Source organism: Xyrauchen texanus, chromosome 32 (assembly GCF_025860055.1).
Source record: "Xyrauchen texanus isolate HMW12.3.18 chromosome 32, RBS_HiC_50CHRs, whole genome shotgun sequence".
Classification (NCBI taxonomy): Eukaryota; Metazoa; Chordata; class Actinopteri; order Cypriniformes; family Catostomidae; genus Xyrauchen; species Xyrauchen texanus.
This window is the reverse complement of record NC_068307.1, coordinates 21,276,746-21,304,103: the sequence shown is the minus strand read 5'-3', so window position 1 is coordinate 21,304,103 and position 27,358 is coordinate 21,276,746. Positions and strand designations below refer to the sequence as shown.

At 39.3% G+C, this 27,358-nt stretch overlaps 1 protein-coding gene across 1 annotated transcript in view; it reads right to left on the bottom strand.

Annotated features, from left to right (window-relative positions):
* Nucleotides 1-27,358, bottom strand: part of abca7 (ATP-binding cassette, sub-family A (ABC1), member 7) — a 60,827-nt gene extending 33,469 nt beyond the window's left edge. The window contains exons 1-23 of the mRNA XM_052101202.1: nucleotides 27,291-27,358; nucleotides 24,794-24,875; nucleotides 24,071-24,164; nucleotides 20,849-20,990; nucleotides 20,631-20,758; nucleotides 19,868-19,989; nucleotides 18,754-18,948; nucleotides 14,092-14,184; nucleotides 13,603-13,840; nucleotides 12,700-12,839; nucleotides 12,490-12,606; nucleotides 10,775-10,972; nucleotides 10,156-10,361; nucleotides 9,871-10,047; nucleotides 9,522-9,744; nucleotides 5,625-5,846; nucleotides 4,593-4,797; nucleotides 3,971-4,084; nucleotides 3,653-3,824; nucleotides 3,388-3,519; nucleotides 1,211-1,350; nucleotides 583-720; nucleotides 36-253 (exon numbers count right to left, since the gene is read on the bottom strand). Of these exons, the coding sequence (XP_051957162.1) occupies nucleotides 36-253; nucleotides 583-720; nucleotides 1,211-1,350; nucleotides 3,388-3,519; nucleotides 3,653-3,824; nucleotides 3,971-4,084; nucleotides 4,593-4,797; nucleotides 5,625-5,846; nucleotides 9,522-9,744; nucleotides 9,871-10,047; nucleotides 10,156-10,361; nucleotides 10,775-10,972; nucleotides 12,490-12,606; nucleotides 12,700-12,839; nucleotides 13,603-13,840; nucleotides 14,092-14,184; nucleotides 18,754-18,948; nucleotides 19,868-19,989; nucleotides 20,631-20,758; nucleotides 20,849-20,990; nucleotides 24,071-24,164; nucleotides 24,794-24,859 (3,480 nt within the window). The 5' untranslated portion in view covers nucleotides 24,860-24,875; nucleotides 27,291-27,358. The remainder of the gene's footprint in view (nucleotides 1-35; nucleotides 254-582; nucleotides 721-1,210; nucleotides 1,351-3,387; nucleotides 3,520-3,652; nucleotides 3,825-3,970; nucleotides 4,085-4,592; nucleotides 4,798-5,624; nucleotides 5,847-9,521; nucleotides 9,745-9,870; nucleotides 10,048-10,155; nucleotides 10,362-10,774; nucleotides 10,973-12,489; nucleotides 12,607-12,699; nucleotides 12,840-13,602; nucleotides 13,841-14,091; nucleotides 14,185-18,753; nucleotides 18,949-19,867; nucleotides 19,990-20,630; nucleotides 20,759-20,848; nucleotides 20,991-24,070; nucleotides 24,165-24,793; nucleotides 24,876-27,290) is intronic.

Sequence of the window (27,358 nt, the reverse complement as noted above, 5' to 3'; positions counted from 1 at the left end):
TACTTATTGTACATAAAAATCCTGGGTCATCTCACCTTAACTACAGTTGAAGGGAGTTTGCGAGTGCTGGTGCTGCTGGGTGTCCTGTGCATCTCTCTCTTGACTAGAGTGAGATAGTAACCTGTACCAAGACGTGCTTTGAGGAAGAGTGGCGTGCCGCAGCAGCACAATTTCCCTTGTGAAATAATGGCGATGCGGTCACCTAATAGATCAGCCTCATCCATGTAGTGTGTGGACAGAATGATAGTCCGGCCTAAAAAAACAAACAACATTTCAGTATGGTAGCTGAACAACCCATTGATTGTTATTCATCACAGAACATTGATTGAGATCACCTATTTGCCATTATTCCCATAACCTTTTCATTAGGTTACATTACCCACAACAGTAGCCAAGAACAAATGCCTAAACAGCTACTTCGCCTAGGTGACGTCAGCCAAAAAGCAAAATCGTTGTGAAGCAAGTTATAACATTTGGATGAATGTAATTTACAATATGACATGAATGTGTATTTTGAAAGTACAGTAAATAGTCAATTTTGATTTCATGCTGAATAAAATGGTGTTCAAAAGCGATAATAACCTTTGCGGTATTTAAGTAGAAGGTCCCAAATCCCACGCCGGGAGTAGGGGTCAACTCCAGCAGTGGGTTCATCTAAGACCACGACCTTTGACCCTCCTATGAATGCAATGGCCACAGACAGTTTCCTTTGCATGCCACCTGCCAAGAAAGCCAAATTAAGCATGGCATAACTAATGCTTAAAGACAAAGTGACCTTACATCTGTAAAGTGATACAGAATATTCAACAAAGAAAAGAAAAGCTTGTGTGTCATGTTCCCAGTCTTCTTCTTCATCAAGTTCCAAGGCATATGATTGAAAAACAACACAAAATTTAAGTCACTATTCAAGGAAAACTTCAGCTTTGCTCAGGCACTCTCATGAACATGCAACAGACATCAATAATTTCACTGAATAATTACTTACATTTGGGTTGTTTCTCACCAAAATGTCTTCAGAAGACTTGGAATATGACGTACGAGTAGTTGCATTGACTACGTTTATAAACCTTTTTTTGTCCATATCCACGGCCATTGTATATGGACAAAAAATCATTAAAAATTCTCATTTCGGAAAGTCATACGGGTTTGGAGGGTAAGTAATAAATGACAGAAATTGCATTTCTGGTGAAATACTATTCCTTTAACCTACCAGAAAGGTTTTTGGTCTGCTCGTGTCGTTTGTGTTGTAAGCCCACGTCCTCCAAAAGAGAGTTTATCTCTCCCTGCACCTCCTCTGTGCTCATGCCCTTCATTCGGCCATAGAACCAGACATGCTCCTCCACCGTGAGGCTTCAGTGAAAAAGGAGAAAGCACCAGTACATGCTAAACAATTAATCTTGTAAAAAAATAGTTTGAGTATACTCATGGGGCCACACAAATGTTAATCATTATCATTACAAAAAAGTACTGTTGTGGTACCATGCTAGAGTGATGGTATCAGAGGATAATACAATGGTACTTTGATATATAGAATGATTACAATGTTCATTAACCACAGTATGTACAGTAGGGTCCAAAAGTGTAATACTACTAGTGAAAATACTTTTTAATCATTTGATAAAAATGTTTCATTACAAATTATAATATCAGCAAAATAGTTTGTGGAAACCCTTTGAGAATGTTCCAAATAGCATCTTGTGTGCTTAAATAGAAGCAAGGAAATTTGACTTTGAGTTAACAGGGCCAAAGTCACGATTTGTTTATTTGATTAGTAGCATATCACATTAACTTTTAACAAAAATTTCACACAAGCTTATAACATTCTGTTTATTTCCAAGTTTAACTAGGATTTTAAATCCTAGATTTTCATCTGGTCTCAGATTGGAACCCACTGTATGTGCATAGTACTCACTACAAAGAATACCATGTAATTACCATGATACATGTCCAAAAAACATGGTTTTACAAAGACACCATATCCAAGCAACCATGGTACTTTAAGGCAGGGGTTTTCAAACGTTTTGATTCCATGGACCCCAAAATATGACAATCAATTTGCAAGGGACCACCTCCTAAAATATATAAAAGTTGCTCTATATTTCAGTGTATGAAGACCAGAGAAAAATGTTATGTGTGGTATAATAAAGACAATTTAAATAACTCACTGTGGCAGGGCGGAGGGCGGGGTCGGGTCGTGATCCTACACACTCGGTCCCTTATTAGGCTAATCAAGCCTCCGAGAGGGATAAAGGTCGACTGCAGAGGATCGTGCGGGAGAGAGAGATCGTTTACAGACATGTCCGTCATGTGTGTGTTTGTCTTTTGTTTAAGTTGTTAATTAAAATATTATTTCCATTGTCAAGCCGGTTCTCGCCTCCTCCTTTCCCTTGAACTACGTTACACTCACTTTTAAAATAAATTATTAAAATATCTGCAGGGATGCACCAATGTATCTGCCAATTATTTACGAAATGAAAACTATCGACTATAACTAGCTATATAAGGCGCCAATATTAACCATGGTTTTTTCGTCTCAGCATTTTCATTCTTTTGATCACATAAGCAAGAAAATGCAGGTATGAAAAATGGACGGTTTATTTATAATTTATTACTTAATTGTATTCTGTGTAATATAAAGCAATACCAACCAAAATAAATGAACTCAGAAAAAGTAAAGCATGTCAATTATAATACTGTAGAATTTAATTTTTTTATGTTCTGTCATAATATTTAAAAATGGGGGTTTTATTGATTAGAACAGCAAAAACAGCTGTGCAAAAATGTTTTAGAAGTGCAAACTAATCTTTTATTCCCCACATAAATCATCATGTAATATTTATCGTGGATTGTGGCTTTCTTAAAATTTTGGCCTGTCATGTGTTCAACAGATAAATCAATGTTTAATGGAAATTATTAATTGTCAAAACAATAGCTTTTGTCCCTCTTTGTGCCTTTTAAAATATATAACTCCTAAGTAAAACAGGAATCTAGTGACCAAATAAGGTGAGTAAGTGGCAAAATATCAGTACAGACCAATAGTTTTTTGTAAAAATCAGAATTGCATCGGCCAAAATTGTTAATATCAGTGCATACATTATAATCTGGAAAACATTTAGCATACTTTGCAGTACGTTGACAGCATGTCTTTTTTTCTACCCAATAATTGAGTTATGTTAAATGTATCAAACTTAAGAGAAACATTTAGATCAAACTGAAATGGCATATGGCAAATTACGAAAATATGTTATTTTTTTACTTTTTTCTTTCTCTAAATTTATCCACAGACTCCCTAGCACTCCCTCATGACGCTCTGGGGGGGTACCCGGATGCCAGTTTGAAAAGCCATGCTTTAAGGTAATATTTTGTCCATGTAGACTGTTACCCTACATGTCAAAGAGGACATTGTGCTGGGGACAAACACCCAGAGTCCTGCGAATGATGTCCATATCTGAGCGAATGTCCATTCCCTTCACATATATTGTACCAGCAGTGGGAGGAAACAGTCCTGTTAGAATAGACCTATGAAAAGTATACAAAAAAAAAAAAAAAAAAAAAAAACTGAATGTAGCATTTAATGAATTGCAGTTATAAGCTATTCAATTAGTTAGTGCTTGTTAAAGTTGAATTGAACTGAAATATTTTAGGCCCTCACATGGTGGTTGTCTTGCCAGCACCGTTGTGGCCCAGAAAGGATGTTATTTGTCCCTCGTAGAACTTAATGTTCAGATGATTGACAGCAACTTTGGCCCCTTTTTTATAAATCTTTACTAAGTTCCTTATGGAAACTCCCAAAATTAGGTTCATAGGCTCAGCTTCAATCCGATCTGTAACAAACAACAGAAGTAAAATCAAAAGGCAAGGAGGGTTCACAAATATTCTCAATAAAGTAAATAGTAGTAATCCCAAAATACCCAAAAACAAATAATTTTTTCATTCCAACACAATGTCTCTTATATTTTGATACACTCACCATCAGGTTCATTTTGAGGTGCTGGAGGAATGGGCAAACCCACCTCTAGTGGAACCCCTCCCCAGTAATTTAGCTGGAAGATAAAATTCCAGGGTCTGGGGACCCCATACTCCCCTATAAAACACACCTGATTGTCATTTTTACACACAGAATAATTAAACACAATAAGTGTATTTATGCAAAATAAATCAACATCATGTCTGTCAAGCAAACATCTTAAACAGTATTCTATTATTGAGGAAAGCTCATAAATAGTTTAAACAAAATCACCACATGTAAATTTGAGTTTGCATGCGATTTAACAGCATTCTGTCAGTTAATTCAATGTACATGAGTCTTAAATTGTAATAGCAAAAAAACTGGTGAAATAAAAATCTAATTTAAATGTGTGTTGTTGTTGTTTTTTTGTTTTTTTGCATTACCAATTTAATTTGCATTCAAATTCATAAAAATTTCAAATGAATAAACATTTCTATAATGAGCTGATCATCAATGGTTAATAATGTTTTGTTTTAATGTAAACACACTCATCGATGGATTCACATAATCTGTTAAGACACAAGTATTGCAGATAGAATTGCAGGTGATTGATTTGATGTCTATACAAGGAAAGATGCTTTACCTGGAAAAACAGCTTCTATATACCAGGTGGCCACTGCATAGATCACAGCATCTACATACAGCATAATGATGGAGGTGGTGAAGTTGTAGCTGTCTCCTTCCATGGGGCTGGATTTCAAGTTAAACCACTGGATGCCCACACCCTGTTCTTCATACTGAGAGAAATATTCACAGCCAAAGCCAAAGGCTACAGGAGACAGGAAACTCTACAGGGAAAGAAAATATTCCTTCAGGCATATGTATATGAATTAAAGGGATAGTTCACCCCAAAATGAAATTTCTCTCACCATTTACTCACTCTCGTGCCATCCCAGATGTGTATTACTTTCTGTCTTCAACAGAACACAAACAAAGATTTTTAGAAGAATATCTCAGCTCTGTAGGTCCATACAATTCAAGTGAATGGGTACCAAAACTTTGAATCTTCAAAAATCACATTAAGGCAGAATAAAAGTAATCCATACAACTCCAGTGGTTAAATCAATGTGGTCTGAAATGATCTAATAGATTTGGTTGAGAAACAGGTCAATATATAAGTCCTTTTCTTCTATAAATCACAACATTTGACCAGCCCTGACCAGTAGGTGGCTATATCCACGAAGAATGCAAAGTGCCAAAAAACAACAGAAGAAGAATGTGAAAGAAAAAGTGAGAATGGAGATTTATAGTAAAAAAGGACTTAAATATTGATCTGTTTCTCACTCACACCTATCGCTTCTGAAGACACACCACTGGAGGTGTATGGACTTATGTGATTTTTGGAGATCCAAAGTTCTGGCCAACCTTCACTTGGTGGACTTACAGAGCTGAAATATTCTTCTAAAAAATATTATTTGTATTCAGCAGAAGAAATATACATATCTGGGATGGCATGATGAGAGTTAGTTTATGATACCTAATGCAATAACAAAATGGTAACATATAGAACCTTTTGTAAAGTGGTTTGCCACTTAATCCATACCATGGATGTTCTAAAGGTTTGTGTAAATGTGTAATTTGGTTTTCATCAGGGGAAGCAGATGAAAGCTCTCACCGCTAAGATCCTGTGTGTGCTGGTCAGGTATTCTCTCCAAGCCAAACACAACACATATGGCAAGTACAGCATAAAGTAAATGAGTCCTCCGCAAGCTGCTGCCAGGTTAGCGCGTGAAAAAAATGTGCTGATAAGGAAGCAAAGCATGATGGTGGCCGTAGCAAACGCAGCCAGGAAGAAGAAAACAACAGCCGGGTCACTGTAGGGTAAGATGTCTCCAAACTGTGGGGGAAAATCAGAGAGTTAAAGCAATAGTACACTCAAAAATGAAAATTTTCTCATTATGAATGTCTAGTATAGAAGAATATCTCAGCACTGTTGATCTATTCAGTGCAAGTGAATGGTGGCCAGAATTTTAAAGCTCCAAAAAGTATATAAAGGTAACATAAAAGTAATCCATAAGACTCAAGTGGTTTAATCAACACTTGAAATAAGAAGTTTACATACACATAGGTTGAACATTTAAACACATTTTTCAGGAATTGTGACAAACTGAGTGTAAATGTATTTGGCTAAGGTGTATGTAAACTTCTGACTTCAAATTGTATATCTTCAGAAGCGATATGATAGGTGTGGGTGAGAAACAGATCAATATTTTTGTCCTTTCTTACTATAAATTCTCCTCCCTGACCAATAGGTGGCGATATGCCCAAAGAATGCAAATCGCCAAAAACAAAGGAATGTGACAGTGAAAGTGGAGATTTATAGTGAAAAAGGACTAAAATATTTATCTGTTTCTCACCTAAATCCACACAGAGCTGAGATTTTCTTCTAAAATGTTTTGTTTAAAAGAAAAACAGGCAGTCATATTCAAACACAAATTACCCAAATTTAAACAACTATTTAGCTCCATCGATTCCTTTCTAAACATCAACATACCCTGATCGGTGAACTAATGCCTTGCAGTGATCATATATTTTTTATTTGGAATGAAACAAGTATGCATACATTTGTACTGGAATATTGTCTGAATATGAATTCATCAAAAAATATATCAAGTTCAGGAAATGTTAAAGCACTATTATATATTACAATTTTACATCATGTATTATATTACATTATATTATATTATCTACCCCTCAATTTCACAGCTGGGCATATTCCTTTTTTCCTTCCCATTGTTCTGCCGTATTTCCCATATTAATTAATCTACACTTCTAACTTCTTTATCGGTATTTACCTTTAATATACAAATACATCACGCTTTGTATCTCATTTTCTACCTATTCTTCTATTGCTGTTATTGTTGTTATCATTATTGATGTCATCATCATATTTTATTATTACTATTACTTTTTCTCTAATGCCTCCTTTGTTTTATTTATTTAGTTTTTATTTATTTATTTATTTCCCTTCTTTCTATTGGCCAGAGAGAGAGAAAATCACAGACCACATTGCCAGCAGTTTTGTCGACCAAGAACAGGCTGTCTGAGATAAGAGACCTGGCTGAAACACATTCCTCAGGATCACCATTGGTGGATCCCTAATAATAATAATATCCAAGCACCTAAGGCAGAGACATGACCAGATCATGAAGGGCCTGCCATGGTGCCATGATTCAAAGCAAACATTCCACTGGTGCATGTACAGCAGGAAGTCTGCCTCACCAGTTAACGGTCTTTCCAAAACAGCACCGAATCATACTGGGCCAATCTCTCTCTCTCTATCTCTCTCTCTCTCTCTCTCTCTCTCTCTGTTTTTTTTCCTTCACTTATTATTATTATTATTATTTTTTAATTATTATTTCTTTCTAATAACTTTGTTTTCCTATTCTTTTTCCCTTTTTTCCATTACCAAAAGATCTTTAGTCCTTTTTGGAGAACTATCCCTTTAAACCAGATTAACCATGTTAATTTCAGTAAATCTCTTGATGTGAGACAGCGAGAGAGGGAACATTTTAAAAGGGTTGTGTGAGAATGAATGGATTAATGTGAGTGTTTTACTGTGTTAAAGTTGCACTCTGTAAAACTTCTGTTTATATTGGGGTGACACACTTATGATGATACAAATTGAATTAAACTGACAGATACAGAATTTGTAAATAATACAATAAAACAGAATGGAATTTGTGAAAAAAAATAAAATGGAATATAGAAAAAAATAAAACAGATTTCAGTAGTTACACAACTACAGTGAGGAAAATAAGTATTTGAACACCCTGCTATTTTGCAAGTTCTCCCACTTAGAAATCATGGAGGGGTCTGAAATTGTCATCGTAGGTGCATGTCCACTGTGAGAGACATAATCTAAAAAAAACAATCCAGCAATCACAATGTATGATTTTTTTAACTATTTATTTGTATGATACAGCTGCAAATAAGTATTTGAACACCTGTCTATCAGCTAGAATTCTGACCCTCAAAGACCTTTTAGTCTGCCTTTAAAATGTCCACCTCCACTCCATTTATTATCCTAAATTAGATGCACCTGTTTGAGGTCGTTAGCTGCATAAAGACACCTGTCCACCCCATACAATCAGTAAGAATCCAACTACTAACATGGCCAAGACCAAAGAGCTGTCCAAAGACACTAGAGACAAAATTGTACACCCCCACAAGGCTGGAAAGGGCTATGGGGAAATTGCCAAGCAGCTTGGTGAAAAAAGGTCCACTGTTGGAGCAATCATTAGAAAATGGAAGAAGCAAAACATGACTGTCAATCTCCCTCAGACTGGGGCCCCATGCAAGATCTCACCTCGTGGGGTCTCAATGATCCTAAGAAAGGTGAGAAATCAGCCCAGAACTACACGGGAGGAGCTGGTCAATGACCTGAAAACAGCTGGGACCACCGTTTCCAAGGTTACTGTTGGTAATACACTAAGACGTCATGGTTTGAAATCATGCATGGCACGGAAGGTTCCCCTGCTTAAACCAGCACATGTCAAGGCCTGTCTTAAGTTTGCCAATGACCATTTGGATGATCCAGAGGAGTCATGGGAGAAAGTCATGTGGTCAGATGAGACCAAAATAGAACTTTTTGGTCATAATTCCACTAACCGTGTTTGGAGGAAGAAGAATGATGAGTACCATCCCAAGAACACCATCCCTACTGTGAAGCATGGGGGTGGTAGCATCATGCTTTGGGGGTGTTTTTCTGCACATGGGACAGGGCGACTGCACTGTATTAAGGAGAGGATGACCGGGGCCATGTATTGCAAGATTTTAGGGAACAACCTCCTTCCCTCAGTTAGAGCATTGAAGATAGGTCGAGGCTGGGTCTTCCAACATGACAATGACCCGAAGCACACAGCCAGGATAACCAAGGAGTGGCTCTGTAAGAAGCATATCAAGGTTCTGGCGTGGCCTAGCCAGTCTCCAGACCTAAACCCAATAGAGAATCTTTGGAGGGAGCTCAAACTCTGTGTTTCTCAGCGACAGCCCAGAAACCTGACTGATCTAGAGAAGAACTGTGTGGAGGAGTGGGCCAAAATCCCTCCTGCAGTGTGTGCAAACCTGGTGAAAAACTACAGGAAACGTTTGACCTCTGTAATTGAAAACAAAGGCTACTGTATCAAATATTAACATTGATTTTCTCAGGTGTTCAAATACTTATTTGCAGCTGTATCATACAAATAAATAGTTAAAAAATCATACATTGTGATTTCTGGATTTTTTTTTTTAGATTATGTCTCTCACAGTGGACATGCATCTACGATGACAATTTCAGACCCCTCCATGATTTCTAAGTGGGAGAACTTGCAAAATAGCAGGGTGTTCAAATACTTATTTTCCTCACTGTATATATTAACCAAAGTGATTTTATGATCGCTCCTATTTCTTTTTTAATTCTTTTTAAAATTCTTTAAGATTCTGTAAGTCGGACCGTGGTGACCATCAAGACTAGAGTAATATAGTGGCAGTAGAGTTTAAGTTTTGTTTGTACCCTTTCTGGGTTTACCTTAAGGGCGGCGATAAGTAGTCCAGCACTGAAGAGGAAGGGCAGGTAACTGCTAATGAACCAGCTGAGCCACAGCATGACAGAGCTCAGACCCATGATACGCATAGTCTCCTTCAGACGAGCCTCTTTTTCAAAAACAACACCCTTTATAATCATAGCCACAGAATAGATCCATGCCAGCGTCATAAACAGAGGAAGAGAACGATTAAGGACTCGTATGAACCTATGAGAGAGGGAATAAGGAAAAAAATATAAAATAAGTATGGGCTACATACATAAGATTATTTTATAATTCTATCATGATTATAGGTGTACATATTGTAAGGTAACAGTGTAACGTGTAACTCACACATCATCTACGAAGCAAGGGTAAGGCATCTGTTGCAAATATATGCCCATGTTTGTCTCTTTACCGGTGAGCAATCGGGTCACAGCTCTCTCCACTAAATCCTGTACATAAATAAAACCACCCCATATGTAGCGGAGGTCACTAAAAGGCTCGGCAGCAGGGCCTGGATCCCAAAACCTGTCACATGATAATACAGCATATCAGCTTGATTAGACAACTGACCATGGAATTCATGCAAAGTTACATTTCTATGTAAAATTAAGTAAATAAGGTATGGGCATATACTTGTCTTTGATCTTGTTTGTTCGGGTTACATCATCTATGTCCATGCGGATCTTGTATTTGACATGAGGAGGCAGGGAGGTTGATAAAGGGTCTGGGAGGAGGAAGACAATTCCGGCCCAGAACTGCCGATCTTCCAGCAGTTCCAGGGCTCGTTCGACCATCTCACCTTCTGTGGCCACACCCTCCAGTTTGTTTAAGGAGAAACACTGGACCAATAGTGAGCACATATCAGACAGTTTTCAATAACTAACGTCAATGTACTGTAATTGCAGCAGATAGTTTTAAATGCAGGTGAATTAATTTCTTGTTTTTTATTATGTATCTGTGTGTGGCAGGAGTTTGCTCCATGTAAAAAGTGCTTTACTAGTCTCCTTGGTAAGAGTTATAGTATGGTTATACTTACAATTATTTCTTTTATTTTTTTTACAGCAACATATTTCAGTTTTTATTTTATAAATATATATATATATATATATATATATACACACATATACATATACATATACATATACATACATACATCGAATATTGCCCCATAAGCTTCCATTGCAATTGCTTAGTGTATCGACAACATACCATATAAATTGTTGAGTAGTCTTTCTGAAGTGTGGGTGAGTACCTTAGTGAGTTCTGACAGAGTGCTGAGGGTGTTGTTTAAATCCTGGTACAGATCCAACCAGGTGGGCGGAGCTCCATCCTTGCGTGGTTTGTCTGGATCAGGCGTGGAGAGAAACCGGGCGATGCGAGAGGCTGTCCAAGAGGTGTTCTCCAAGCGCAGGTTTACGATTACTGCCAGCTCAGGCCTCCTCAAAAGATCCTACAAGAGCACACATATACTTATGTCTTCAGAAGACTTGGAATATAACACACGAGTCGCATGGGCTACTTTTATGATACTTTTGAGTGCTCTTTTAAGCTTTAACTTGAGTAATTATCAACTGCAATTTTATCCAGGATATTCATTCAATTATGACAGAATGAAAATTCTATGAATAATTTATATGTAATAATCTATGAATAATGAATAATTTACTCACCCTCATGTTTACCCATATGACTTACTTTCTTATGCAGAACACAAACAAAGATTGTTAGAAGAATATCATAGCTCTGTAGGTCCATAACTCAACATGGTCCAAAACTTTGAAACTCAAAAAAGCACATAAAGGCAGCATAAAAGTAACAAAGTGACTATTTGCACTAGGTGTAAATAGCACCTGCCACAGTGTGGCTATTTGCACTCCAATAGTCTAGTAGAAACACAGTAATTGAAGACAAATGGCACCATACAGTTGCTGCAGCATGAGGTAAAGGTGTGAATGTCCTTTTGTCATGTGAATGACCCAGGTTCGATTCCGGGTTTTGCCCAACTTTTTCCCATCGTTTTTCTGTCTCAACTCCTAATATTTTCTTTAATACTACTTGTAATAATAAATAAAAATGAACCTTCATGTTGATTTCCTTGCAGTGATTTGGTCACGTATTGACACAAAGGTGTCAATACGGCAAAACCTCAGAGAAAGGTTTGATCAGGGTAAAATTAACCATGGTTTTTCTATAGTAATATTTTAGTAAACACCAAAATAGCCATAGTTTAAATAAAATTAACCATGGTGCTACTACAGTAATATGGTGTAATGTTAATATAGTAACCATGTTAAATTTTGTGGTTATTATCATTTTACTACAAAATACCATGGTGATACTCTTGTAACTGTAGTAAACCCATGGTTAATTTTTGAGGGAAGGTAAGGTTTAGGGGTAGGGGTTGGTGTAGGGTGTCTGTGGGACTCTAAATAAACACAATAAACACTGCAGTGTTGCACCTATACAGTATGTTAGTTTTTAATTAGGGGTGTAAATAGTATTTGATGCTATTTACACTTAGTGCAAAGAAGATGCTTTTGGTTACTATTTACTCTAAATTTTCCATCCTGCCCAGTAGATGGTGTTATGAACGAAGAATGCAAATTACCAAAAACAAAAAAAGAAGAACTCTTAGAAGAGAGAACAGTTCTTCGGAGGGCTGTTTGAAAATAGAGATTTATAGTAAAAAGGACTTGCTTCTATCCCACAACTATCATATCGCTTCTGAACTCATGGATTTAAACACTGGTGTCATATCGATTACTTTTATATGCATTTTGAGCTTCAGAGTTTTGGACCATGTTGACTTGCATTGTACAGACTTACACAGCTGAAATATTCTTCTAAAAATCTTTAATTGTGTTCAGCAGAAGAAAGAAGGTCATACACATCTGCGATGGCAAGAGGCGAGTACATGATGAAAGAGTATTTATTTTTGGGTGAACTATTCTTTTAAATAGAGCTCACCCGCAGAAGACGAATTTCCACACTGCTCTCCATGAAGGTTTTGATTCTAGGACCAACTTCCTGCCACACCTCCTGCACTTCATCAAAAATCTGGAAGTCCTGAAATGTCTTGTTCACCTGAAGCAAAAGGATTTTCCCAAAAGTTACATAGAAAACAACCATATTCTCTGGATAACAGACACATTTTAGATAGAAGGAGAGGCTGAGTACCTCTGTCATGACTGCACGGGTGACTGGAGTGTCTGGTGTGTATAACAGCTTTCCGGTGAACAGCGGCTTGATGCCTCGCCACACAATCCGTGAGATAGGATTTGACTCCAAGCTTTGAATCAAGTTTTCACAGAATGGAGCTAAAGGACAAAAAAGCAGGTGGCCGGTTGTGTGTTACTCTACGAAGTTTGCTATGGTTTTGAGTTTTATGAATACATTTCACTATCATCAGTTTTTTATTTACTATATACCTCATGTCCAAACTATGGGGTAAACAGAACAAAACATATGTGATGTTGGAGCCTAAATTGCAATATGTGATGTACAACAACAGAGAACAACTAGATTTTTACATTTTCTGAAGTAAATGTGAGTTGTGTGCCCATGCAAAACTTGTGTCCATGATGCTAGGGTTTTGTGGAGGCTTGCCTGGGTGTTGCTATATGGTTGCTGAGGTTTTTTCAGTGTTTTTTTTAGCACAAGTGAGTCTAAAGTGAGTCCCTATCAACTGCCATTGTAATAAAAAAAGACAGACTGTAATAATTATTAAAATGTCTTGTTTTGTGTTCCACAAAAGAATGAAAGTCATTCGGGTTTGGAACAAAATGAGTAAATTATGACAGAATTATTTTCATTTTTGGGTGAACTATTCCTTAAGATATATCCTTCATATCTGTAGCACAAACGATACATTTATTTAATTTAATAATTGGGATTAGGTTTATTTTATTCAAATCTTTAACCCCAAGTATGAGCAAAAGTAATAGTGATGTATGCATTTGCAAACACCACTAATTTAACAAAACCGAGAACTCCATTAAGGGTGCTGAGTTATTGCCTTACTAAGAACTCCTAACTACATTTATTTTTTGAGAACATGAAATTAAATCCAACGCCTCTTACTGGTGCTGTTGCCCTTTTCAATGTCTGCCACTTCTGACTCATTTCTGCCCAGGAATGATTTGATGTCATGGTCTTCATACCAGTTGAATGAAGGGATTTTCTCTCCGCCCACCTCCGGGTGGCCACACATGATTCTGGAGAAGGCACGAAAGCTCTCCCTTGGTAGTGCTGAATGGTTCTCAGGTGTCAGTAACCTAAATTCTGAGTTCAGCTCTGAGAAACTGGAGAGAGAATAGATCTAAGGGAGGAGAGAGAGAGACAGATTCAGAGGTGTGATGAACATTGGACATCTAGCAGGGTGGAAAATTACCTTATTGCTTACCAAACACAGCAAATTAGATTTGTTACCAGCCAGTTAGATTTTTTCATTTCAAATATGTAAGAGAACTCACTACAGCCTGTATGCATGTATCCATGTAATGACAGCTGAAGCAGCAGAAAGCAAGAGTAAAGTAATTGTGTGTTTTCATAGGTCCCAAAGCCACTTACGTCATCCATAATTGCCGCTACTTCCTGAGAGACAGAAGAAACAGCCTGACTGATGAGTAGCAGATCAGCCGCGTTAGCCCGCAGTCTGTCTCTCTGTGAGGAGATAAATAAATTCACAATAAATTTCTCATGGTTTTACTACAGTAACAATATTGTAACCATGATATCAGTAGTGAAACCTAGTCATAATACAGGAAAACAAAATCTATAGTAATAAAATCAATTTTGTGGTTATTATGGTTTTACTATAGTATTATTGTAGACTGTAGTAACTATAGATTTGATGGAAATCCTTTTTTTATAACAATAGTGCAGTAACCATGACTGTTGTAGATGTACTTTTTTTTTTTTATACTGGAAATATAGATTTATTATAGTAATATTGTAGTAACTATGGAAAGTATGTTAAGTAACCATGTTTTTTTTTTGCGGAAACCATGGTGTTAATAATTCAGTATACTGTATCCATATAGTAGGTCTAGGTTACTGTTTTAACCGCTGATCTCTGATGGAGGGAACGAGACGTTTTGTCGAAGAAGCGACACCTGGGGTCTCTCTTGAGAGCCTCGCACATCTCTGAACTTGAGAAAAGGCCAATGAGAAATTGGCAGACAGAATTTGCATGTCCTGCCCCCGGATATATGTGTATAAAGGGAGGGAAATGCGTCTGTTCATTCAGGATTTTGCCTGAGGAGCCGACAATGACGTTTGGCCGTAACAGTGGCTCGGTTCAGCGATGTGGCCGGGAGGACACAATGTCTCGTTCCCTCCATCGGTGAACGGAGGTTACAACAGTAACCTAGACATTCCTCGCCTGTCGCTCACTTCGACGTAGTGTCGAACAAGCGACACTAGGGGTCCAAATTTAATCATGCCATGCGCTGAACCATGTACGTGCGCTGCTGATACAGGTGCGGGCAGGCAGTTGCGTGACAAAGCAACAGGCCGTGTCGGACTGTACGTACCCTTCCCCAACGCCCCATAAGATCATCATAACCTTCTGGTTCCCTACACCCCGATATGGGGGGAACAAGGCGACGTGCCATGCATGGGAGCAAGCCCTGCTAGCCGCACCTTTTCTCTCTCTATGTTTCTCGCATAGAGTTAAAGCAGCTGGGGCCATCTTAACGCTATCACAATTCTTTCACGATTCCTATTCTTTCAGGGGGGAAAGACCCTGCAGAGACCACACCTGCCAAGGCTGGCGGAGGTAAAGAGTGGTGAAATACATCACATGGGATTTCAGGTCGCATGTGGAGAATGGCGCGGTGGTAGATCCTACCTCATTGGGAGGGAGGAGTTGCTACAAACACGCCGACCGCGGGGCAGTGAGGACTGCCCAAGGGAGACGCGGGTCCGCTCACAAGGGGACAGTACCGTGGAAAATACTCACGGGGGCCCGACCTGTGGAGCACCTATTCCAGTACAGAGTAATTTGAGTACTCGTAGAGGGTCTGGTCGGGGAATTCCTCCGCTGAATTCGTGGACCAGAGGGCTAGGGAGGAGTCATCCAGGGAGCCGAGTTAGTAGGATCTCCAGGGATAAGAGCGCACGATATTACCTCAGTGGAGGGAAAGGGCACTAGGTGCAAGCGGTACACCCGATCAGTTGTTACCACATTACCGAGTTCTAACGGCTCAGACCTGAGAAAACACAGGATGAAACCGACTCAACACTGAGATTGTAAAATCTCGTAAAGGTATTGGGTGTTTTCCAACCCACTGCTCTGCATATGTCTGCTAAGGAGGTGCCTTTGGCCAGTGCGCATGAGGATGCCACACTTCTCGTTGAGTGTGCTCGAACCTGCAAGGGGGCGGACACGGCCTGGGTGTGATAGGCCAATGCTATGGCGTCAACCACCCAGTGGGAAAGTCTCTGTTTGGAGACAGCGTTCCCTTTCCGCTGTCCACCAAAGCAGACAAAGAGCTGCTCAGAACATCTAAATCTCTGCGTGCAGCCCAAATAGATATGCAAAGCATGTACCGGACACAGCAACGAAGGGGCTGGGTCTGCCTCCTCCTGGGGCAGCGCTTGCAGGTTCACTACCTCTGAAGGGAGTCGTAGGAACCTTGGGCATGTAGCCCGGTCGCAGTCTTAGGGTGATGTGAGTGTCTGCCGGACCGAACTCCAGACAGGTGTCGCTGACAGAGAATGGTTGCAGATCCCTGACCCTCTTGATGGAGGCGAGCGCGATCAGGAGGGCCGTCTACAGGGAGAGCTCAACGCTAGCGGCACAAAGGGGGGTCTCTGAAGGCCCGAGAGAGGACCACTGAGAGATCCCAGGAGGGGAACAGGCTTAGCCGAGGAGGGTTCCACCTCCAGGTGCCTCTAAGTAACCTGATAACCAAGTCGTGCTTAACCAGAGACTTGCCATCTACTGCGTCGTGGTCACAGAGGAGGTTCCAAAGGTCTGGGTGTGGATGCCAGAGGGTGCACTGGCCCTGAGAGAGAAGGTCCTTCCTCAGGGGAATTTGCCAGGGAGGGGCTGTCACGAGGAGCACGAGATCCGAGAACCAAGTCCGAGAGGGCCAGTGGGGGCCACAAGAATTACTTGTTCCTTGTCCTCCCTGACCTTGCATAGCACCTGTGCAAGAAGTCTCACTGGGGGAAATGCGTACTTGCACAGCCCCCTGGGCCAGCTGTGTGCCAGCGCGTCTGTCCCGAAGGGAGCCTCCATTCGAGAGTACCAGATCGGGCAGTGAAAAGTCTCTCGGGAGGTGAACATGTCTACCTATGCCTTGCCGAACCGTTCCCAAATCAGCTGGCCGACTGGGGGTGGAGCCTCCACTCTCTGCTGGGCGTACTCTGTTGCGATAGCGCGTCCGCTGCCACATTGAGGCTGCCCGGGATGTGAGTGGCACGCAGCGACTTGAGTCGCGAGTTGTGACATGTGACAGGAGCGTACGCCGCCTTGGCGATTTATCTGGAGCCAGTGCTGAAACAGTCTCATATGCATCAACCCCAGCGGCGCAACTGCCGCGGAGAACGCCATATGCCCCAGGAGCTTCTGGAAATATTTTAGAGGGACCGCCGTGCCTGGCCTGAACAAAGTGAAGCATTCCAGTGCACGCTCGTTGGTGAGGCGCGCTATCATTGAGACTGAGTCTAACTCCATGCTGAGAAAAGAGATGCTCTGAACCGGGGCGAGCTTGCTCTTTTCCCAGTTGACCTGAAGCCCTAAGTGGCTGAGGTGCCTGGGCTATCCCGCCAGGTGGCGGCGTTCTCAGGACACAGGTGGATCTCAACCGCTCTGTCCACCTGGGAATGCAATTCCGGGATGAAAGGAACCAGGGGGGGCGCCCAGACCCGAGGAACCAATCATCCAGCTGCGCAGGATGTGGGGAGGACGGAGGGTTCCAGTCCAACCCCACGCTGATGGCAGCCCAGGCAAGCATGTCGGCCATCTGGGCGTCAGCCTCTGACTGGGCGTGCTGACCCAAGGGTGCCAGCCCAATGGAGTCTTCCGCGTCAGACGCCAGAACACTCTCTGATGCAGCGGCGAGCTCATCATCCAGCTCGGGGGGCTCAAGAGGATAGGCAGACTGGCCGTGAGGAGAGCCATTGTCACCCCGAGCCCGGGCGGAAGTCAACAAGCCTGTCGGGGGGGCGGGTGGTTTGTGGGGATGTACCAGGCGAACCCGAGCCCGCTGCCATCCCCAAATCGAATCCATCGGCAGCCGAGTCGTCCTCAATCCTGTAGGAAGAAGGAGCGACGCAGGGGGCGGCTGGAGTGGCATTACTTTTTAGGAAGGAAAGCTGCGACTGCAACGTTGCCATGGTAAGGTTCTTGCAGTGAGAACACTAAGGAAGTAGAATCCAGGAACTACACAGGGACGGAAGTGCATCTTTAGAAAGACGCGTCCTGAAAAGGACATTCAACGCCGCTGTATATTGCTCTTTTAGAGAATCAAACTCTTTCACAATATTCTCTTTTAGACAGCGCTGTCGAAGCACCCAGGGGCAAAGCTGCACTGCCGTGCAGAGAAGGAGAAAGCCGCTGATAGGCGCTGTAGATCCAACAGCATAAGCTCTTAGAGATGAGGTGAACAGTTTTGTGAATCGCAGCTCGCTACTCACACAACCAGTCGGCTCCAAAGAAAATTTCTGAATGAACAGACGCATTTCCCTCGCTGGGACATGCAAATTCTGTCTGCCAATTTCTCATTGGCCTTTTCTCAAGTTCAGAGATGCGCACGGCTCTCAAGAGAGACCCCTAGTGAGAGACAGACGGGGAACCATGGTTTTACTATAGAACAACCATGGTAATGCTTGTGGTTACTATGGATTTACTATAATATCAAGGTATTTGTAGTAAAACCCCAATAAACTTTATTACCATAGTTGTAATGTTCTTGTATTATTACTATGGTTTTACTATGAATATCAAGGTAAGAAAATGGTTACTACAGTAAAACCGTGGTAAATGAATTGCGAGGGAACCCATACTATTGCAAGGGCACGCAAACCTTATTGCGAAGGAACGCAAAACTTCCTCTATGTTCTCTAAGATTTGAAACAATTTTATTTGAATTTTTTTATATTTTTTTGCAATTCCATTTAAAGACGCCAAAGTTGCAGAAATTACACACTTCAACTTTTAATAAAAATGAAAATGAGAAATCACAGAATACATTTGATAGGTTGGAGCCTAAACTCACTGACCATAAGGATCTTACTGAAGTCCAGCTCTGAGAGGAAGATCTGTTCTGCCTTCTGCATAATATCAGAAGGCACCTCACACAGTGCCCCCTGTAGCTCAGGAAAAGAATCACCTCCCTCAACAGTGAGGTATCGACCCAAGAGAGAGGCATTACAGACTATGTCAGACAGACGCATCCCTCCCCCTGCTAACGCCACCTTGAAAGCAACACAACACAAGAACATTATGTAGAAAATTACTACAAACACTGATTGAAATGTTAAAATTAAAGTATTATTCAGCATGCCAACAAGTTTGAATGTTTTTTTCATGTTTGAACTAGTCCTTGTTGATTCTAACAAACCCTAAATCCTAAGTATAAATCTTTGGATTGTAACTCGTCCCGCACCATTTTATAAATTAAATAAAAATAATTGAATAAAAATCCTAAATTCTCTCACAATTTACTCACCCTCATGCCATCCCAGATGTGTATGACTTTCTTTCTTCTCCTGAACACAAACAAAGAAGAATATCTCAGCTTTTAGAAGAATATCTCAGCTTTGTAGGTCCATAAAATGCAAGTGAATGGTGACTAAACATTTCAAGCTCCAAAAATCACATAAAGTGAGCATAAAAGTAATCCATACGACTGAGAAACAGATCAACATTTAAATCCTTTTCTACTATAAATCTCCACTTTCACTTTCAGAATGTGAAAGTGAAAGTGGAGATTTAAATATTAAACATTTAAAAATAGAAAAATTACATTCAATTTCATATTTTGAAAGTGAAAGTGGAGATTTATAGTTAAAAAAAAAAAAAAGGACATGAAATTGATCTGTTTTTCACCCACACATATCATATTGCTTCTGAAGATATGGATTCAACCTCTGGAGTCTTATGGATTACTTTTATGTTTATGACCTTCAAAGTTCTTGTCACCACTCAATTACATTGTATGGACCTTCAGAGCTGAGATATTCTTAAAAAAATCTTTGTTTGTTTTCTGCAGAAGAAAGAAAGTAAAAGACATCGGGGATGGCATGAGGGTGAGTAAATGATGAGAGAATTTTCATTTTTGGGTGAACTATTCCTTTAATAGTGTTTCAGAAAGAGAGACAGTTACTTTCTTACCACTTGAAGGTTTAGCCGTGCTCTCAGTAACTGATCAACAGAATTTGAGGGCATGCTGGTGTTTGTCCGCAAGAAGGAGGAGAAGCTCTCGCTGGCTCTCAAATACTCTCCCACTGGAAGATCTTCAAATGTGTGACATAAAACCAGGAGAAAGTGTTACACTACATTTTAACAAGTAATTCTAACATAATAAGAAGTCACATGCACTGACCCCATCTGACACATATTTTGTTCTGGATTTGCATGGCACGTGCATGGTACTGAACACATACTTGCTGTGCCCATTAAACAAATCAGTCAACAAAGAGGATTATGGGAGCTTCTCAACACAAAAACAACAGCCTGCTTTCTTTCAGGAAAAATTGTATTGCTCAGACGTTGCTCAGGAGACTTCATGGAGCTCTAATTTAAATAAAATTTAAGTATCAAGTTTGTCTCCGATGTTCTTTATAAAGTTCCTTAGACGCAAATGAGACAACTGTCGACGTAAGAGTATAGAGTTATAAAAACAATGTAGATAGCATAGACAACACAAACTTATGATTGCAGACTCATGGAGTTTGACACCTTGCTGAAACCTCCTCTGAAACTCTTGAGGAGACATATGTAAGTTTACTGGGGTCTGAGAAGCAATCTGACTTTACTGCTAAATTATAAACAGAAAGAAACCAATTGTATTTTTTTATCTAATTTGTGATTTTTCTTTCCGTTGGACTTGTACAGGAAGACATAAAACCTGAAGTACGTAAATAACATGTCATACTTGGCCAGGCATCTGGTCTTTCTCCAAGTCTCTGGACTACCAGCGACAGATTCTGTAGACTTGAGAGAGCCGTCCGGTTACCACTGACAGTCAGGACTGTCCTGATATCAACTAAAAGCCGAGAAAGTCTGGAAACAACAGAATAAACCTCATCAATCACTAAGGTTAAAAAGCAAAAATCATGATACACTGTTTGTGATTACAGAAGGGCATCTTACATGGCGTTGTCAAAGTTGCTCACACGCCCGGGGGTTTCTCCTGCTGTTGGGTGATGGAAGCAGGGATTGTTGATGTTGCAGATGATGCCCTGAAGCCATGCCAGCGTGCCAGCTGATGGAAGAGCCTTGTTGGGAAAATGGCCTGAAATGAACAAAAATGTGCATTTTTCCATCTTATAAAGTTTTACATATGGATCAATGAATAATAATTTCCCAAATATGTTCAAATATGATAAATGACGTACACCCACATGAGTTTAAGTTTCTAGTCATTATTATTGTTTTGAAAAAGGCTTTTATATTCTACCTCAGGCAGGTTTTTTCTTCAAGGTGGCAGCCATGTTGAGATCAAATGACCAGTCGAATACTACTCGATTTATTTTGGTAACCACCTATTATTGAACACTTTGTTTGCAGATCAAATAAAAAAATACATGACAAATACACATGTGAATAGGATATTTTTAAAATGGCAACTGTAACCAGTAATTTTGCATGATGTTGAATTTACAACGATAGGTGTGATCGGCAAGGAACAGTTAAAGGAACATTAAAGGAACATGTGGCAGCGGGGGCGCGGTCAAGTGTCCGCCTCGAGAGGGAAAGAGCGGTAAGAACGCTTACACATGAGATAAATTATGCCTAACACCGGTTTCTGATTAAGGTGAACACGGGGAGAGTGGCATAAAAGAGCGACATAGCCAGCAGATCGAGGGAGAGTCTGGATCAGAGAGAGTTCTGTGAACATGAGACATTATTTTGTGATGCTGATACCGCATGTGTTATAGTGAAGCTGTCATCTAGTGTGAAAGAGCAAATAAAAGACCACTCACTTGAGTTAAAGGATCCTGTTGTCCGCTGTCATTCGTGGAGTCTTTACAGAACAGTTCACTTAAAAATGAAAATTCTCCCATCACATAACCTCATGCCATCCCAGATATGAATGACTTTCTTCTGCAGAACACAAAGATTTAAGAAGAATTTCTCAGCTCTGTAGGGCCATACAATGCAAGTGAACGGTGACCAAAATTTTAAAGATCCGGAAAGTACATCAAGGTAATCCTTAAGGTACCAGTGGTTTAATCCATGTCTTCAGAAGCGATACAATCGGTTTTGGGTAAGAACAGACACAAATATAACTTTTTTTTACTATAAATGATGACATCAGGAGTCTCCTTGGTGATCATGATTTCAAGTTTGATTACACTTCCTGGCTCTTGACACATGCACAGAGCACTAGATGGTACTAGGAAGTTTAATCAAGCTTGAAATCATGATTGTGTCTAGAGACTCCAATTACAAGATTTATAGTAAAAAAGTAGTTGTATTTTGGCCTGTTCCCACATAAAATGCTTTCTTTATTTGCTTTTTTAACTTCAAAGTTTTAGTCACCATTCACTTGCATTGTATGGGCCTAAATAGCTGAAATATTCTTTTAAAAATCTTCACTGGTGTTCTGCAGGAGAAAGAAAGTCATACACATCTGGGATGGCATGAGAGTAAATGATGAGAGACTTTTCCATTTTTAGGTGAATTATTCCTTTAACAAAAAATTACTTCTGCACCACTAGTGTCACCAAATGAAATTACAAAAAAATTATTACTATCCTGCAATTGGTCGGTAAAACAGGTAGTCCCGATGTTATAAAAAATTAAGCCCCCCACCCCCCCGAGGAGCATTCCCACTAGGACCCTTAAGCGATTACATACATGAAAAGTTGTTTTGGGTATTCTATGCATTGCCTGATGGACAGTTAGCATAGCAGGTTAACTGAAAACACAAAGAAAATATTTTAATTTGATCATTTGTTGCTTGTCATGTGATATGTCAAATAAAGTTTACACTGAATAAATGTTTTTTTTTTTCTTTATTAAGACCAGATTTTCAAGTGATATTTAAGGATTTCTGATCAGGCATCTTTCACTATTCTTTCAGACAATGAAAATGCTTTGGTGTCTAAGGGGGGCAGGATTCCATGGGGGGGGGGTCTCAATATTGCATGACATCAGCCCAAATTCACACCATTGGTTAAATTACATATTGCTATGTCGAGCTGGTCAGGATGCTCAAACATACAATGTTTTGATAGTGCCACTGAGCCACATTGTTTAAACTTTTTGAGAAATTGAACACATAAATGCCTAATTTATAGTCTCTGCATTATTGGCCGGGATAGGAGAAAGTATTTTAATATTAAAATGCAAAAGGTGCAGCACTTAGAGGAAAAGTGGAACTGCCACTGCAGAAAGACACTTATGAGGCTTTTCCACTCCACGGTACGACTCGACTCTGCTTGCTTTTTGGGTTTTTTCCATTGTGGATAGTACCTGGTACCTGATTTTTTGCAAATCCACGCCGTGTTCAATAAACAATGTGCAGACGGTCCACTCGTTAGCAATGAGCGAATCTAAAACGTCTCTCAGGAAGTGTCTCAGCTGTTGGCCGCACACGGCTACCAACGGACCTACCAACAGTGTAGTAAAAGTGACTACAGAACCATCAAGGAAAAGTGGAAATGGTTCGACAAAATGGACGCTATCTAAACCAGCAAGCAATGGGAGGGAGAGTGCCCTAGACTCACCCACGATGGAGGATGGTATGTTTTGTTATGTTAACTCTATACTCTGCTTGAAAGCTTCACTTTATTTAGTTGACCAGCTACTGGAAGCTTTCTTATAAAACAACCAGGCCAATTTAACTGTAACACTTGTGTAAAATCACGCAACAACTGCTTTATGCAGCACAATGAACTAATAGCTAACAGCTAGCGGTCGTGTTATTGTTTTGGTTAGTTTGTGTCGTGTTTATGATGATGTCACGGCAGTAGAGGCGGCACAACTATGATGATCAGCCTATAATCCCACCCACGTTGAGTTGCCACTAAACTGCAATGGAAATGCAAACTCAGAAAGTAAAGCGAGTAGAGTTGAGGCGAGTCGAGCCGTAACGTGCAGTGGAAAATTGCCATTAAAGTAATACATAGAACATGTTCATTCAATTAACAAAATCAAATGAACCGATCAAATATTAATTCGCTGCTTTTAAAAAAGATTTAGAGTGTTGTCTAATTATGACTAAAATATTTTCAAGTGATCTGTCAGAAAGGTCACGATTTAGTTTAAGGCTCAATAATGTCCTGATTTTCACTGCAGCTAATCAGCTTAGCTGCTCAGCCACCTGCTATATGGGGAGGGCAACACTTCTCACAGAGAGTGACTTACACTGGCTCTGTTTATATGGTGGGTGTGATTGCCGGACAGCAATGAGGATGAGGAAGAGGAAGAGTGGCCAAAGGAGTTCAATGACCAGTTGAATCTGTGGAGAGAGAGAGAGAGAGAGAGAGAGAGAGAGAGAGAGAGAGAGAGAGAGGCGCAAGACAGACACCATCAGTGTCGGCTGGTGAATGGCCAATGTAACAGCCATTTTGTTTTTCCAATTCAAATATGTAAATAACTCACTATGCGTTATAGTATACAAAATTAAACAAATGTGCAAATACTTCTGTAACTGGACAAAACAAGGACAAAGTTATCTTTCATTCACACTGTCTCTGGCCCTGAAAGTGGATTTGGATCTTTTTTGGTCCACTTCAGTCTACTCTCCATTCATTGTAACATTTTTGGACCTAGTTTGGGTTGCCTTTAAATTTGTGTTAAAATACTACCAAATGATAAATAATACCAAATATTAAAATGTGTTTCTTCAAGCATCCATCATTGCTTTTAAGCAATGGCATTTCTTGTCACATCATGTCAATCCGAGACATCTTACAAGTTGCACGCCTAGTAGATAAAGAAAATTAGCTGCAAAGAAAAAACTGCTTTGGGGTGATGGGGTGTTACATTTACACCCTGACCACCATGTTGTACTCCAACCCTCCCTTTAGACAGTCTTTACCAAGTTTAGTGTGTGTATGTGTTCTGGTTGGGTTAATATGGTGACACCTTGTTTCTCCTACGATACGTGAAGTTTTTCCACAGCAGCAGGTAGAGCTGAGTTCCAATGGTCATGATGGACGGCACAGATCTATGCAGCCAAGGTAACACAGGAAAGTAAAAAAAAAGACTTGGTAATTTTCCACCATGCAAATACACTGGTGCCACTCAAAGGCAAGCAACGATTCAGTAAATCAAAGAGACAAATTAAGAAAGTAAATGGATGAGTTGTGTGACCGTCAATCCATGATCTTGAAATCCTCATTATACTAATTGGCTTACACAGAATGAAGGCAAATAAATCTCCTCCAAAGCAAAGAGGGCACAGAAAAGTATATTTAACATGAATGTTTGTGAGTGTAAGACAACAGAAGTGTACAGTACGTAATATTGAAATGATTGCTGCTTTAGATAATAATAAAATAAACAGTACATCATTAACTATGTTTCCATCCAATTATTTTTTGCAAAAAAATTTTAGCGCATCAAAATAAAGCTGATGGAAACGCAAATTATCGATATAATTTCACAAGTGTCGACATAGTATTTTTTGGCAGTCATGGAATTAGCCCATAATACAAAAAAATATATAATTATATTTTTGATGTTTTAAATTAAAAATAAATACACAATACTAGGAGAAAAGCATCAGTGTGTTTTTTTTTTTGGAACACTGACATACAGCTCAATTCTATGAAAGTATTGTTTAGCTTACTTTTGAAAAATGCTGGCAAAATTCCCTGTATTAAATTTACCAAATGAATAAAGCATTAAATAAAATAATTAATTACCAAACAAAAAAAATAATTATATTATTAGGCCTATACACTTGCCTTTTCTTTACACAGACTTAAATTAGCCTTACCGTGTTCTGTAGATGAAAAAAGTCAGCTGAATGACATTTTCAAAATGTTCTACACTTTTTTCAAGACTATAAACTATCAGAACTATTTGTCCAATGCTGAGTTCACTCTCAGAAAACGAGCTTTTGAACATTTTAAAACTTTTAAATATTTTAAATCTAACCCTCTTTATCTCGGATCACATTTGCTGAGCTTCTTCAGAAAATGTAAATTGCAATATGACGCTAAATTAATTTTAGATGACAATCAAGTTCAGTCGGTCGTTAAAAGTTGCTGGACAAATATGTTGGACATAATGCAGTTGTGATGGTGATGCTTTAGATTAGATGATTGTTCAAAATAGCCTATTGAATATCAGGAATGTATCATATGTAAACACTGATATTACACTGCATACATTTTTCTTTAATAGCTGTGCACACAGCATAAACACATCGATGGATGGTCCTTATACTACGACCAAAAGTTTCCCCCACTACTTGGTGCAGGTTGCCAGCTTGAAAAGGGCCATGATGATGACCGGTGGCATCCTGTGATAGGCGCAACATCAGGACCAATATTTCAGTCCCATCAGAAGGACAACTGCTCCCTTTTGATTGCAATTCCTCCACTGATTACATTTATTGTGAAATTAAAATGACAGTAAGCTGTCTAATTTCAATGAACTGTCTCAATACTCTCCCCATTTTTCCAAAACTTCACTGGAAAAAAAATTTGGGAATTCTGGTAGGCGAAGTTGCAAAATTAGCGATAAACACTCATTATTACTGTATGTAAATGGGAAGATTTATTTGGCGATAAACCAAAACTTTTTTTTGTTTGTTTTTTAATTACGTCATCAAGCACAGCATTTTTATCGATAAAAGGCTATTTGAATGAAAACCGGCAGAAGACGGCAAATTATTATTATTATTTATGCATTTTCACTTTGTCGATAAGAAAACAGCGCGAAAAGTGGATGGAATCAAGGTTACTGTTGATACTATATCACCTACAGCACCACAAATTATTTATAGGCTACTGGCTTCCTGATTTAGCTTGACAATTGATAAACAGACATTTTAGATGAATCCAGACAAATAATATATTACTTATTATGTTGCATTTATTGCTATATTTATTGTTGCATATGTTTTAAACAATATTTCAACAAGGTTGCGATTTTGATGCTGGGTCACCTAAAAGTGTGCTATTAGAGAATACATCATAATAGGATAACAAGAAGAATAACAAGTCCTTTAAATGTAATGACTGAAATTATTTCTTTAGTCAAAATATCAAAATAATTTATTAATTTATATCAGCAATTAATTACCTACAACACCAAAGATGCCGCAACGTGACAATTTATAAACATTTTAGATAAACTTAGAAACAATACATAAATAATGTATTATATTATATATGTTATAAATTATTCCTAAAATGCCATATTTTGCTCAGTTTAACCTTTAAATATCAATAACAATCATTTACAGTGTGCTTTTCCGGGTTACAAAACAGACATTGTGATGTAATAAATAGACAATTAGCCTAATATGTAATGAATCATTCATATCAGGTCGAAGCGTGCCAAATGTTTCACAGTAGTTTACGCTGTCGGAATAAATGTCAATAAATAATCAAGAACAGATGGCGGTTACCTTTTTTCCCCCGAATCTTCCGTTTACTCCTGCATTAACGGAGTCTGCGTTCCTGCAGTGCGTACGCG